Raw genomic sequence first — 15,819 nt, 5'->3', positions numbered from 1 at the left:
CATAGCTGTCAGCTGCAAAGCCCAGCACAGCTGCTTGTACAGGCTGTGGGGCAGTTTTAACTTTGGTCGTTCTTATAAAGCGTATTTTTATTCCCTCTTTGAAATAAGTTCTGATTCTACTTACGCTTAACTTCGCATATTCAGAGTTGTTTCTTTTTGCACCATAATGAAAGCTGTTGTCTTTTTCTCAATGTCAATTATTTTTGATTTTTCAAAGCAATTTAGTAACAAGAGGTACATGCAAGCCTGATGCCTGAACAGAAGAAGCAGTCATTGTGGTTTCCATAATATATCTTCCTAAAATTCTCATTAAATGTGCATGAAAATTACATGAAGTGTAAAGAAAATGCACTGCTGTAGTTCTGTGAGATATAAATTTAACATAAGAGATTCAGTCTCAACTTCTAGGATCACATCCAAGGTGTGTCCCAGCTTCAGGAAAAGTGCATTCCCCAGCTGGTGCTCACTGAGGGCCTCCTGAAGCACACTGTAGTTCTGTCTGGTTCAGATGCAGGCAGAAAACCAACCTGGTTTTCTCCTGGTGCAGAAGGAGGAAGAGGCCAGGAAGTTTGCCATACCAGGAGAGCTGGAAGCACTGTCACAGCCATGAGGCAGATTCTAGTGTATCTGCATCAAAACAAGGCATCTCCTTGCTGCAAGTGAAGATCTGGCTATGCTACTGGTAGACAGATATTGAAATATCAGACTCAGATCTCTGAGTGGCAAGGGGAGATTGGATTTTGATGTGCAGATCTGCACTGGTGGTGTACATGAAAGTTCTCTTTTCTTATCCTGAGGATCTGTGGTGACTGATGTCAAAGGTGGCAGCATTAGCAGCTAAATTAGCAGAGCTTTCTGGGTGAAAGGATGAAGAGGGGAAAATAAAGATCAAATATTTAATTAGAGGGAAATCCAGGGAAAACAGCAGTTGTGTTGGGAAAGCTTTGAGAGACCAGTGCAAGGGGCATCACTGCTTGAGCACGTGGATTGCTTTGAGCAACCAAGGAAGGACCAGGACTCCACCCTTCCTCACGTTTCACTGCATTCCAGGAGGAAAAGGGTGCAAGGAACCCCACCACAGATGCTGGGGTGCCCCCAGCCTGGGATGTACACATGGTGTGGTTTTTGGGGTTTCCCTGTGCGAGCCCAGGAGCTGGATCCTTGTGAGTCCCTTCCAACTCAGGATATTCCATGATTTCCCATCAAATGGTGTTTGTGTCACTGGGCTAGGGATAGTGCTCTTGCCTTAAGTGAGGTTAACATGGAATGCCCTTTCTCTTACTTGACTGGTGGAATTCTCTGTCTCCCTCTGCTCTTCTCCCTGCTGGCAGTGATGCCAAAGTGAGGCAAGGGCTCTGCCCATGTTCCTCGTGTAGCTTACAGAACCAGAGCTTTCCAAAGGCAAGCAGTGGCCACAGGCTGCTGGGTGTCCTTGCAGGAGCATCACAATCAGCATCAGCCTTTTCCTCTGGAAATCTACACATGGTTAAAGGTGATGGTGGGAGAGGATCTGGTGATGCCTGTCCTAACTCTGGATAAATCCAGCTGTGCTGCTCAGAGTGTAGTCTGGAAATAGAGAGGGCATGACCACAACAGAGAAGATCCAGGGGTACCTGAGCAGCATGCTGAACATTTGGACAGGCTGCTGAAGGCCTTCTGCAGACAGAGGTAGCCTGACAGTTTGTTCAGAATATTTGTCTCATTTCTAAAGGCAAATGAAGCTTTTTTTTTTTGTTATCCTCCTTCCTGTATTTTTTTGTTCCTCTGTTTTTTGATGAGAGTGAGGGTTTTTAGTTATTTTTCTTCTTGCTGCCTAGATGCTGAGCTTGGATTTTTACTCTATTCAGAGGAGCAGGCTGTTTCATAGAGTGCTTAATTGCTGTAGTTTTGGGAATTGTTCTGGGAATTTAGAGTTTGCTTCCAGCCTGCTTCACAACAGAATGTGGTGCCTTCCCATCATTGGGCTCTTCTATTAGACTTTTGAAACAGTGAAACCAAAGTACTGTAAAGAGCAAAACTGATAAAAATGGAGAGTCTGCTGGGAGCTGTGGATGTCATTGTAAATCCCTTTAAGGTAAGAAGTGACTGTAGAGCACACATATAAAAATCAGTGTGTATACACACTATTACCGACTCTGCCACCACTGATCACATTTAGAGAAAGACCTAAAATATATGTACTGGGTCTTTTTGGCTCTTTGGACAGGATGGGTGCAGAAATCTGATTGTATAGCATTATTAGACAACTATTAACTTCTGCAGAGATGTATGAACTTAATTCATGGTTGAAATGTTATTCATAAGAGAAAATATTAAAAGTGTGATTATTGAGGAATGGTTATAAAATGTAATAGCAAGCAGATAGAAGTGAAAGTCTTTTATAGTAGTCTAGAGGATTAGGAAATGTTCTCTTCCTTTAAATGTCTTCCTTAGAATGCTTTTGAAATCTTGTCATGAATAAACTGTGTTAGCACAACTCTTTGTTTCAAAGGAAGTTTTTCATTATTGCAGAAAAATTGCCTACTCTCAAAATACTTTCAACAGCTCACTGAAATGTGGAACTGAAATTAGGTTTGGAGAAAAAAAGTTCAAGTAGAGTTTTCTTTTTTTTATTCTTCCTGTTAAAGCCTTTAGTTTTAGATTGTAGAATCTGGGCTGTTTTCTCTTAACTGCTGTTGGTATTCCTGCTTGGCAGGGTTTATGTGACAAAACAATTATTAGATCCATACAAAAAAAATGAAAATAACTAAGAAATTCCCAAACACTGAGCCCAGAAAAGCACACTTTTCTCCAAGCTTTTTGAACATGTGTCTATGGTCCTTTCTTTTGGATTTTGTGGGCAATAAGTACTTAAATACATACTGATATTTAGGAAGGAATTTGGAAGGAGAGAGTGTTGTTGAGTGAATGGGGAAGGCTTCAAGGAGTTGCTTTAGCCTTGGAGGCTAAAGCACAGTAAGGATGTCTGAGGGGGGAAAAATAGGGTGGCAGGAAATTGCCAGGATCTTGGAGTTTCTCATCACAAGGGAGAAATTTTTGATTTTTCCTGATACTTAAGCATTTAATCCACAGTGTATTTGCTTACCAACCATTTTCCTTTGTGACATAGCAGTTAAATATTGCCTCAGAATTCTGACCTCCCTCTTTCTTTGCACCTTTGTGTGACAGAAATCTGCTTGGGGAGGCCAGGTTATGTTTCAAAGGAGTTTGGCATTCAGCAGCTCTGCAAATGAAGTTGCCTTATTTGTGAGGAAGAGATACAGGTCTGTGGTTCTACTAGAAGCTACATGTTGAATTTTTGGAGGAAGATCTAATAAATTCTCTCAGTTGGCAACTAGAAACTGCTGAAAATATTTGTTCACATGCCAGAGGTATATGGGATGCTTAAAATGTTGATCTTTGTCCCAAAAGACTTCCAATTGAAATGTTGTTTCCCCCTCTGGCATGCAAGCTTTGAATTTGCTCTGAGAAACTACAAAACATAGTATGGACAAATATCTATGTATATTAGCATATTAACTACTTGAATAGTTAGCACCTGCCAATTTTCTTGGTGTGGTGGTAATTTCTAGATTGATGATACATAGCTAGTTACTTTTTTCTAAGGCAGCTTTAGGAATAATTTCTGTTGTGCACCTTATTATTAAAAAGATTTCATACAGCTCACCAGAGAGCAAGAGAACCCCATTTATAATTCTATATTTTATGTTCTTCAGGCTTAAAAAGCCTCTAATTTGCTTTCTCCTCCTCAGTGATCTCTGAATTATTTTGTACCCAGAATACCTGTAAGGCTTTGATTGATTATTATTATGTGGTAAGAACTAAGTAATCAATTTCTGGGTTCCATTAAGCATAGAAAATATAAAAATTCATTGCTCTTTTCTTTTTTAAATTTTTGTTTTCAGTGTTATCTTGACTTTTATTTACTTGCAAGTTGTTTTTTTTCCCCCCACTAAGGACAAACAGAAAACTTCTCCTTTCATCTTCAGTCTCTCTGATTTATGATAAATTTAGTTTCCTTCGGCCTGGCATTTGCTTCAGCAGGCAGTCTTCCTTCAAGTACCACCCTGATTGATGTATAATCTTTGATATCTTCCATTAGCCTCCAGGATCACTAAGTTCAAGGCCCTCTTGGAACCTAAGGAGCCCTGCCGAGGAACTGAAGACCTTCAGAGTCCTTGGGGTGATTGACAAGGTAATTCTTCAGTGTCTCTTCAAGAATTCAGTCATAAATCGACTGCATGCTGACATTTTGTCTTTGAAGCTGCGGATCTTAAGGATATGAAACAAAAGGGGAAAATGACTCAAATGCATCTGCGCTTTAAAATAACAAAAGTAGAAGAAAAAAAGGCTTTTATCTAAGCAATTCATGTAAGGTCATGCAAAATGTATTTGAGCTAAAGGATAAGGTACATGTTTGGTAGCATTCAATAGGATGGGGGCCTGTTTTTCAAAAATGAAATCATGGTTGCTGTTCTGGGGTAAGGACAAGTTGATGTGTTTTCAGTTGAACAGTCTGGTGGATACTGAAAATATAGAATGGTAGAAATTCTTACTTTTGAACTCTTACTTGAAATGGGAGCTGGGGACACACACGACTGTTCTCCTTCCCTGAGAATTCAGAATTGAAATCCCTTGCCAAGACAGAGAAGCAGCAATGAAGCCAAGCTTATTTTGGAGTCATGCAAATAATGTCTTCCAGAATCCCAGGATAATACCCGTCTGTAAACAGTAAAGGACCATACGGATTTTTTTGCAAGCCTAATTAAGAGACCAGAAGAATTGTTGGGTTGTTTTGATAATGCTGATTAGTTACCACCTTACCAAATACTTTTAAGATGATGCATTATTCAGCAGTGTGACAGTGGCTAATGCAGACTGTAACGGCTCGTTTCCTTTTTGCTGTGCCAAATCCCTTGTGCCTTTTGATAGTTCCTTATGTAGTCCCTAGTTTGTGCATGAGCTACTGATGCATGGTCAATTTATGCATTTGTAACGTGCATCAAAAACCTGTGGCTCATCCCTTGAGGTCTGTATTTCTTGGTTGCTTTTTCTTGTTGGACTGAACCTAGCTATTGGGACTGGTTTTTGTTTTTCTTTGCCTGTTTCATTGTAATTGTGTGCATAAGTTGATAACTTCTCCTTAGGGGGCTGTATACATTAGGTATTATGGTTGTTTTTATAGCACACAAGGTTTTCTAAGCTCTGACTTCATATTCATTGTATCTTCTTTCCTCAGTTGTAAGTACAGAATTTAGCCTGTATTCCACTCTGTATACATATCAGAGAGACATGTTGGAAAGACCACCTATCTGTAGCACCTGTTAGTAGGTGCTAACTAAGTTAGTAGCCACTAAATGGATGCAGTGTGCATGGATTTTGTGAATTATTCTGACAGAGTGAGCCTGCAGAGATGTTGAAAATGGATCAAGAAAGATTTTCTCAATATCTCCATTCTAGTGTAGTGCTAATGAACAGCTACTGGAAAAGATGCTTGACCAGAATGAAGCTTTTGCAGCCCTTGGTGGTACCAGGTCTCCTTAGCTCTCTCTGAGCAGTTTCAGTAAGCATCCCAGGTGTGAGCTGAACATGTCCAGATCTTTGAAGCAGAATTGGGGAGAATCAGGGTTCTAATGATGACAAAACCACAGGATTCTCTGAGCTGAAGATGTATGCAGGGAGTAGCTGCACACAGCTGCAATGCTCCTGTGTAAGCAGTATCACAGGGCTCAGAGTTCATGTTTAATTATTGTGTAGAAAAGGGAGCCAGATTCTTTCAGGTGTCTTTGTACTCTGCATTCCTTCTTCCAGATTCTCACGTCACAATCTTAGCCTTATCCTGAGTATGCTGCTTTTTAGCATATATTTTTAGGGGTCTGTAAAATTGGGAGGCAAATGAAAACCTGCTCTAAGCCCAGAGAATATTTTATTTGGTTTTATAATGCATACACAAAATGCATATGAATATGAGACAAAAGTGTGTAGATGTATCTGTGAGCTGGAGATGATGTCCCTGCCTTTGGTTTAAAGCACCATCTCCCTTCCTTCCTCACCATCACTGTCATTTCCCTCCTTCTCTGCTTCCATATGCCCTAAAGCTCTCATCATGGAGAAATCCAGTCAATGTGTAAGTATCCTTGGTGCAGCTAAGTAGATGACATAGCATGCTTGTTCCTAAAATGGGTTTTGGTTTTCAGGGCCAGCATTGAAGATGCTATGCTTTTGGGCACAAGGCTGTAACTGATTCAGCACCATGCAGAGTTTTGCCTGAAAATAATCTTCCATTCTAACCCTAAGGTAGCTGCTTTGGTTTCAGCAGAAAATAGGTGTGGATAGTAATGGGCCACTGGCATTGTAACTGCTGGCTTGACTAATCCTGTGCAAGACTGGCTTAAACACACTGACTTAAAATGGTGTTGGTTGGTTTGCAGACTCGTTCTCCCACTGCTGAAGCCCAGAGTGGTGTCTGCCTGCTACAGTGCTGCCTCGAGAAAACCAGCTGTTAACCTTCCCTCATTCAAATGCTGAAAGGTTCAGTGCTTTCCCTTAGAGTAATGTCACTCTTTGTTCTTCTTTTGAAGCCTCTTCAAGTGTTTTGAATTGGCTTCATTTTCATGGACAAAATGCTTGTTGCTACCTGAAACTCTGGGTTTTTCAAACTGTTTTAGACTAGGCAGAATGATTAGATACTTAATTTTAGGCTAGTTTATTCCCAATGTGCAATCCTTCTTTCCCTGTCTGCCCTTTCACCTTCCTTGCCACCTTTTTGTTGCTTTGACCCTTTTCTGCTAAAACTGAGAGTTAGACATCTTAGCATTATTATGCTCCCTAAATTATTGTGAAAATTCAGGGAAGTATGCCCATATGTGCCTTGCCTCCCATCCTTCTGCTTTTGCTCTCATGCAAAGGCTGTAGTATAAATCTAACTATTTTAGTAGACCAAAGAGGACTTATATTTTCCTTGAGGAAGCCATTCGTTTTTTTTTGAGTTCTGCTGCTGCTGTGTTTGCTCACTTCATGGTGTCAAAAGGTAACAAGGTGGTGTTTGCAGGTATTTTATATGTTTAATATGTAAAGAGCCTGCCCGTGAGTAGGTTTCTGAAAATGGAGGTGTAATCTAATTGTAAAGGTGGCTTTTGTCCTGCAAACCTTGTGAAATGTGAGGTGCTGCTGTTTGGGCAGCAAGGCTCTTATTAATGTTACCAGAGGTACTGCATTGGAAACAAATAGCTAAATATTGTAGCTGTTGTTATCACCAACTACAAATGATCAATTATTTTATCATCTCATGTACCTTAAAGTAAGAAACTTCTTTTTTTGGAGTAGGGAAGAGTTTTGCTTTCAAAATTTGCCTAATTAAAAATCAAGGTTGCAGGTTCTGTGCTGAGTTTCTGCCCTAGGCAAATCTTTCCTTTGAAGCTACAACCGGCCCCTGAAGAAACGACTTTGTTATGGTGCTGCTGGATACCTTCACAATGCTGCTTCAAACCCAATTTCTTATTCTTTAGAACCCTCTGTTATTTAGATTCGTTCAATTTAAAGATTCACCTTGAAAGCAGAGTGCATTAAGTAATAACTATGCCTCTGTAACCAATGGCTGTCTTTTATGTCTCTTCTATCCCCTCCCCAGTACCCCATCAAGGCACACTGTCGGTACTGGCACTGGCTGTGTTCAGTTCTTCCACAGCTGTCCATGCATTTGAGCTTGTTGTTCAATACACTGTTAAGCTTTATTGTGAAACCTAATAAAATCACATACTCTCATCAGGGCCTTGTGGTAAAATTATTTTTGGAGTTTCTGAGATAGATAATGTTTTTTAGAAAATGGAAGCAATTCTGTTAATTGTGAATGTAGGGGGTTTTTGTGTCTTCCATGCTGTCCTGAGAACTCCTAATTCTGGTGACTGTACATTTTGGTGAAGTGACTTTAAAAATACGCAGGAGAATCAAATTAATATTATTAATTATTTATAAAGTGTGATCACTACTTGTCTGCTTAATGAGTGAAAGTGCCAAAAGACAGAAATAGGTAGAATATATGTCAACTTCACATGCATGATCTGCAGACGCAGGGTTGAATTCAAACAGGTTATGGCTAGTTCTACTGAAATTTAATCAGAGGGGTAGTAGGAATAGTCCCTACTTATGGCAGCATGTGTGGTGTTGTGCCTGAGTAACAGACATAGCTAACTATGTCCTGTTAGTGTTTGTTAGGAACTTAAATATTCAGCCTTTTATTGTCAGGTGAGATTAAAGACTGTTGCAGCTGTGAAACTGAGTTGACTGTAGCAGATGTTTTCTCTCCCCTGGCTCTCAGGTGCACTCTGTGAGCACCTTTAGATCATCTTACAGATTTGACTGAGTGGCTGTGTGTGCCTAAGAGGTGTGGGGGAAAGGGAGCTGGAATGTACATACAAACCGGGCAGAATGGAAAATAACAGTAGAAAAACGTTGAAAATCTGAAACTGAGTAATAATAGTAACTATTCATACAAATAAACTTTTAAGAGCTGGTTTGATGTTTTGATAACCTTTTAGTTTCTTAAGTGGCTTGCCAAGTCCTACAAAATCAAACCAACTACAGAGTTATTGTCGAAAGTGATTTCTTGGCTCACCACTTCCTTTCCCTACTGCTGTGGGATTATTCCTAAGCTACTGTCAGGTTTCAAGCCCCAAGTAATAAAGCTTGCTCAACTTTAAAACCTAATCTCTCTGCCAGCTAGAAAGGGTCCTGTCCCTTCTTCCCTGCCCCCAAACACCTGCCACTTGTTTTCCTGAAATCTTTCCATTTACACAAATCTGAGCATTTCTCAGGGTTTGTTGTAACCCTTGTTTCTCTCTAGCTTCTTTCCTGTTTGTCTCACTAAAATTTCTTTTGACTTGAGTGAGATTTGGTAGAGTAATGCAAATTTTGCCCTTGCCTTTAGAAAAAAGAAATTACATTGTTGAATGTTCTTCTGTAGGCTATACTATATGTCTTCTGGCCTTCAGAAAGAAATAAATTATTGAGATATTTTCTTTTAAACCAAGATTATATAAGTTTGTCTTCCTAATTGTTACTAAGTTGCTTAATACATAATTTGTGCCAGGCAATTACTCTGGGATGCCAGTGGCATTTCATATTGTAAAATGCTTTCATTAGTAAAACCTGCCAGTTATATTTTCTAGGTTAATATTTCACCATTTGTAATTTATTGGCCAGTTTTTAGTTTACTTTAGGAAAATGGACTTTCCTCTCTGTTACCAACTGACTCAAAGTATTTAAAAATTCGAATTTGAATATATGCTGCTTTCTTAGCATTTTCATTATTTAAAGCTGCACCATTTGTCTTGTAAGTACACTATTATTCCAAGTCATAGAATATACAGGCTGTAAGTTCCTTAGAATAATGGTTTGAAAGGAGGAATAATTGCAAACTGAAGATAATTCATATTGCACAGGTACAAGGATAAGGAATAATCACATTTTTCGTACATATTAGCCAAATGTAATCTCTTTCTGTAACGACAGAGGGAGATGAGTGAGAGTCTGGGTGGTGTAATCTGAAAAGTGACAAGAATAAATCTGTGTTAAGTAGATCTTTTAATCCTGGTAGCCTTGTGACAGCCGGCACAGCTGAGGAGAGCAGGAGGAATTGCACCCCTGCTCCTGCCCATCAACAGAGCTGTGTCCTGGGTGCAGCACCCAGCTGAGCTCCAGCCCCGGCTGAGGTTTTCTTGCAGTCCCAAATACTCCTGCCAGGGATCAGGTGGATGACTTGGCTCATTCCTTGTCATCTCTCACTACAGCATTTTCCAGCTGGTGGGGTAAACACAAGAGAAAAAATCCTAGATTATCATCTGATGCATATTCAAGTTTGTAGGACTTTTGCTAGAGTGTCTATCCTATGATAAGGGTACATTTGTTTAGCAGATAAGGACCAGAGTTAATAGGTGGCCCACTGGTGGCAATATTTACATGATGTGTTTTCAGTGTAAAGCAGCAATTTAATAACAAAATGGAGCTGGTTTTAAAGTAATCCCTTAGCTGTGGTTTGTCTTGGAAACCTTTCTGCTGTCTGATTCTGCAGTAAGAGATCTTATTCAATTTTCTTTGATCGGGCACAAGTTATTTTTCACTTCTGTTAGTGAACTTAAAGTCACATTTTTGTAAGCAAGTGTGTTGACGTGTTTGTTTTGATTACCGTTAAAAGCTGCTCCAGTAAATAAAAAGCACAGGTATGTTCTGTGCTATGGAAGAACAGAAACTAGGAAAACAATCAGGCAGGGAAGGGAAGAAGGGAGGGGGGGAAAATCCCAGAAAAGGAAGGGGAACTGGGGAAACAAATGTGTGTCAGGATTTGTGCGCTGGTGTTAAAGCCACCGGCGGGAGAGCCGCGCTCAGAGCAGCCCTTCCTTCTGCAGAGCTGTCCCCCGTGACCTTGGCTGGCTGCTCGCTGGGGTGACTGCTGGTTCACCATGTTCTCTTTTCCTGGTGCCTTGCCTGTTGCCTGCCCCTGGCTCTGTGCTCCCCCTTATGCTGACTTCTGCAGTATTCCTTCAGTCTCTTATCTCAGGGCTTTGATGCATATGTTCTGAAGGTGGCCACCGTGACTTTGGGTGGCAGCAGATGGTAAACCTTCAGGCTGCCACCGGCTATACTGGTGTTAAGTTGGAAACTTAACGTTTGATGAAGAATCAGTAGTGCATATGAAAGAGCTTTTACTGCAGAAATATCTTTTAATTAAAAAAAATTAGCATACCGAAACATTTGCTAATTTCTGTGCATTTAAAGGATCTTAAAATGAACAATTTTCTTAAAGCTAGACTATGGTTATTTACCAAGCAGGTTTTATTTTATTTTTCTCCAATTAATTGGACCTACTATATTGAATGGAATTGAATTTATTTTCCTCTAAGCTGTTGGGTACACTGTAAATCAAATATAAGAAGCTAATTTTTTTAAGTAGCTGCTGTCAGCATCAGAATTAACTCTTGACTTAGGACAGGAAAAAAAATTCACAAGTAGGAAATCCTATTTGGCATCATGGAGGGGTATTGCTGTCTGCACTTTACTGAGATGCTGTCATGCAGCGCTGCTGTGTTCACTTGTTTTTTGGGAGGTTCCTGAGAGCTCCAGTGCTTGTACAAAATTAGGATGTCTGTGCTGAAGACACTTATTTACATTAGATATTTATTTGTGGTGATTGCTATTTGTGTGTCAGTGTTTTTGGCCGTGTTGAGGTTGTCATCAGTGCAAAAAATAGAGAAAGAATGAGTAAGCAACAGAGCTGTAAGAGCCAGCATGATATGTGGACCTTGACTCTGTTCATCCATTAGTATTACAAATAGGATTTTGCCTTGTCTCCTTTTGTGTCACAGTCTAGTTGCTCAGTGCCCAGGAATGCCCTGCTGTGCCTTCTTCTCCCTGCTCTCTGAGACAGGATGGTGATTGTTACAGCTGGCAGTTTGTTGTTAGGAGAAGTTAAATATTACAACTTACATGGTGAAAGAGGTTCTGTCAGCTCTGTGAGCTATGAAGCAACCTTGGCTAATGCCAGCATCTCTGTGTGATTGCTCTGGAGAATAGCAGAGCTCTGTCCCAGGGGATGCTCTGTGGAATCTTTTGTCCCATCCTGCCTTTAAGGTGAAGACTTGTCACTTTGCATTTTAAAAAGGAATCTTAGAATTACAAAACCACTTTTGCCGCTGGAGGGAAGTGTGAAGGAATGCAAACAGGAGGCTTGGTGCACTGCTGTCTATAAATTGGCTGTAAAACATGAGGTGAGGAGAGTAAGTTGGCACTTGGGTCAGTTGTGCCCTTCTGCAGCAGTGTTGTAATGCATCCAAGAGCTGCTGACCTTTCTCTGCTCTGGGTGAGTGATAAACATTCAAGCAAATATACTTGTGACCCTCTCTTTCCTGGATTTACCCCTTCCTGAAATAGCTTTCTGATGGTGACTTCCCCATTCATGTTGTCCTTTAATTATTTGGGAGAAACTGGTTAAACCACATCTTTGTAATAATGCATGTGGGCTGCTTTCCCTTGCAACAAGTTTTGATTTGTAAAGTCTGCAGTCTGCCAGGGCCAAATGGACCATCACTACATGAATTTCTGAAGTTACTTCCAAGGCTCTTCCTGGGCTTCTTGAAGTCCCTTTTGAAGTAAACAGTCTTGCCAAAGACTGGTACTGAATCAACAAAGAAATAATTGTCCCTAAAAGGAAGTGGAGCTGTAAATGAGGTGTTAGTTAGTCACTCTGGGAAGGGAGGATGCTTGATAGAAAGCAAAAAGAAAGGAGCTGGTCAGTTGCACTGGATAGTCCATGCAGGTAGTTAACCTCAAAGGCACAGGGATATTAGTTGTTGTTATTGCAGGTATAAAAGTGTAGCTGCTGGTTTCGTGTTGATGCTGCAATATAGCAGCAGATGAAGTTACCCTACAGGGAGCTGCTGCCTGCTTTATTGGCCTTGGTGGTGGTGGTTCTGTACCTCAACTTAGGGGGAGAGGGCTCAGTAATCTCTTCTGTTGCACCATATGCTAATACAGTGCTGATAAGCAAGTGTGAAAAATGAAAGGGAGGAATACATTAATTGTATTTGTGCAATAAGGTATGCTATCAAAGGTAATTATTTCATGACAGTTTTAGTTATAGCAGTTGTTTTATCATGGAATAAAAGATGGCTTTAGGAGCCTTTTATTGGAAAGACAATTGTATCAAATTAGTACCAAATTAGATTTTTGTCTTTATAAAGGTGAGCAAACCCATGAGCAGTTTTTAAATTGGTGTCTTCTACTCTACAAATGAACAAATCCTGTTTGAGGGTTAAAGAAGCTATTATTCTGTCCTTTATGCTGACAGCTTCATTACTGATTGGCCTACTGTTGGTATTAAAAAAATGTTTGGCTCCTTATGATCTTTGTGCATGCAACTATAATATTAATACAGACCACGGAACTGTTCATTAAGAAATGACTTTAAATGAGGTTGATGCTTGTAAATCTGGAGAGATACAGATGTTAAATGCTGCCATTCCTTTTCATATACAGCTGTATGGCTAATAATTTCCAAGTGGCTAAAGCTCTTGTTAGCAAGAGTGCTGGTGTGTTAAGAATGGCCCTATAAATAACTTTAAGAACTGAAGTTGAAGGTGCTTCTTTTAAAGACTATTGTTAACTAAACATTATTGCCAAACAGATGGAAAGCATTCACCAGCCTGATGTTTTTAGGTCTAATTATATTATCGCCAGTCCTGTACGGCTCAGTTGAAGAGGTGTATCCAGAGGCCAATTTATAATCATTTAGCCAACACCTGTTTGGGAGATATTGACAGTCAAAGGGCACATTTTAAAAAAAAATCACATATGTTCTCGTATTTATTGCCTCAATGTGAACAGTGTCTAGTTGCAAACAAACTTGGGAGAAGAGGAAGGAGAGTGATTGTAAACACATACATGTTTCCAAACCTTTTATATCTTCTTTTGGCATCTTCTTGTAAAGTGGCTTTTATTTTTTCTCTTGTTCTGTTGATTTTCTTTGGTTGGTTGGTGTGGTTTTGTGTTTTTCTTTAATTTTAATTTTACACCTATTGGTTAAGCAAGGATAACAAAACCAGTTTTGCAGTTGCTATTTATTGAGTTGGTTTCCACTGTTTCTGGAAGCCCTATGTAAGAGGCCTAAAAAGTTGTTGGCCAACTCAAAAGACTGGGAATATTTGCCTTTCCTTACCATGCCCTTGAAATGGAAACTGTGTCATTCCTTTGTTAAAAGAATCTCAGTAGCACCAACTTCTGTTGATATTTTTTCCCCCTCAAAGATACAGAAAGCTTTTAAAATTGTCTGCAACCCTAGTAAAAGAGGAGGTCTTTGAAATGGGGACGAGTCTGTGACTTCGTTTATTTTGGTGAAATATTGTGAGTGAGAAATGATTAGAATATACTTCAGTTCTCCTTCTGATGTTTGAGATGCAATGGGGAGAGAAGTAGGTTTTGGATGCTGCCATCCAGAGACAGCAGAGCATGGCTGCATTGCTGCCCCTGGCAGCAGGGAGCCCAGGGAGGCTGGGTGCTGTTCTCCTTCTGCCACCTGATGACGCCTTGTTGCTCCTGATGCATCATTCCTCTGCAAGAAGTCTTTGACTCTCTGACTTGATCTTCACTGCTCCTTGTCTGTTCAACCCAGTGTTAGGTAACCCCAGTGCCAGCAAGGGAGAGACGCCCTTTAGGAGTTTGATTTTGCAGCCTAAATATTTTGCTATAACTGTATGTGAATATTTATACTGGAAGCTTACAATGTCTGCTGTAAATAAACAATGAGGGCACACTCTTGTTCCTAGAGGAGGGTTGAGCTTGTGCTGCTTGTGTGGCTGTCTTGCAGCTGGTGCTTTTCAAGCACATCTGTGTTCTTAGGGTTTGAAAACACTTAATTCCTGGGCAGGGTGACTTGAAGGCAGAGGGTTCCAGCTTTCTAAGGATGCAGTTTCCTAAATGTATATACACATGTATCTTTTTGTTTGGTTTGTTTTCAACACGTAACCAAATGGAGCTTGCTAGGAGTGTAGGTGCTATTTAGTGCTTCTCTCATTGTTGTGTTTAAAGTGCTTTCAGTAGAGGTGATGCACTGCTAGCAGAGATGCTCTTTGCAGCTGTAGGTGTTCTTGCCTCTGCAGCAAACCCATCCACACTTTTCTCTTTAAATAAATCCTCTTTTTTGTTGTTGTTACTCTAATTTTAGAGATCTATATCCTCAGTCATTTTTTTTTGCTAAAAAAAAAGACTGGTTGTCAAGTCTGTATGCTGCAGGGGTTTAATTTTTAAATTGATTATATAATTTCTTTTTAAGAGTGTTCAGCATTAGATTTAGGAACTATAACTAGAAGTTTTGTTCGCTTACTCCTGTGAATCCTAAATAAATTCTGATTACTTTTTGCTTAGGTTTTGCTTGTAATGGACACTAGAACACAGCAGACTTTTATATTGAAGGTGAGTAAAATCTTTTATTTTATGGCCTCTGAAATTACACCAGCACACAAAGATCAGTTTGTATGTAATTTATAGAGGTATCCCTGCAATATATTGTTGTTATGGTAATATATGTTAACTGCCCTGGAATTCTTTTTGTTGGTGTTTGGTTGCATTCCTTTTCTTTCCTTTCTCTCTAACATCCCTAGTGCTCAGATGTGCTGGTTTAGTCACCTGAGATGCTTCTGGTTATTGAGGCCAACACCTTTGCAGGCTTTGGTAAAAAATCACACATTTCATGTGCTGCTTTAAAACATCTCTAAAGCCTTGGTAGCTCAGGACTTCTGACAAAGGTGAAAATTCTCCTTAATCTAAGCACATTGACCGCACTTTGTGTTTGGTCTTTTTTAACTGAGGAATATCCTGCTGGCCTAAGTGGGTTCTGGATGAAATGTACAACTGACCTTCTTTAAATTTGTTTCCTTATGTTTTACATCAGTAGTCTGAGATAACTGAGATAACCCACTACATTTCTGTACAGTTATTTGGTCAGAATAAAATTTTTGCATTACTCTTTGATGTTTCAGTAAGTGTTCAGATCAAGACCCCAATGTACTCAGAGCATTTGTGATGCTGACAATTGGTTTAGTTATGAGTATTGTTTTTGTGGCCATTTACTTCAGGCTCCCCTTGACATGAATTCCACTGCTAATGGCAGGAAGGATGGAAAAAAAGCTGTGTCCCAAACATGAAGCTTTAATTACTTGTTAACATTTTGCTTCAGATCTGGCTTACAACCCACCTTAACTTTGTGCATCGGCCTTTGAAATTGTATGTGCAGGATACAGCAAACCTGTTTGTTTCTCATAAAGGTTCGTT

At 39.9% G+C, this 15,819-nt stretch overlaps 1 protein-coding gene across 3 annotated transcripts in view; it reads left to right on the top strand.

Annotated features, from left to right (window-relative positions):
* The window catches only part of RPS6KC1 (ribosomal protein S6 kinase C1), an 84,647-nt gene that overhangs the window by 40,128 nt on the left and 28,700 nt on the right, over positions 1 to 15,819 (top strand). For all 3 annotated transcript variants that reach the window (XM_071426259.1, XM_071426251.1, XM_071426269.1), the window contains 2 exons: positions 4,103 to 4,195; positions 14,914 to 14,961. In XM_071426259.1, the coding sequence (XP_071282360.1) occupies positions 4,103 to 4,195; positions 14,914 to 14,961 (141 nt within the window). The remainder of the gene's footprint in view (positions 1 to 4,102; positions 4,196 to 14,913; positions 14,962 to 15,819) is intronic.

Source organism: Agelaius tricolor, unplaced genomic scaffold (genome assembly GCF_023055355.1).
Source record: "Agelaius tricolor isolate 1412-34295 unplaced genomic scaffold, bAgeTri1.0.p SCAF_1, whole genome shotgun sequence".
Lineage (NCBI taxonomy): Eukaryota > Metazoa > Chordata > Aves > Passeriformes > Icteridae > Agelaius > Agelaius tricolor.
The sequence above is the reverse complement of the archived record's forward strand: the minus strand, read 5'-3'. Positions and strand labels throughout refer to the sequence as shown.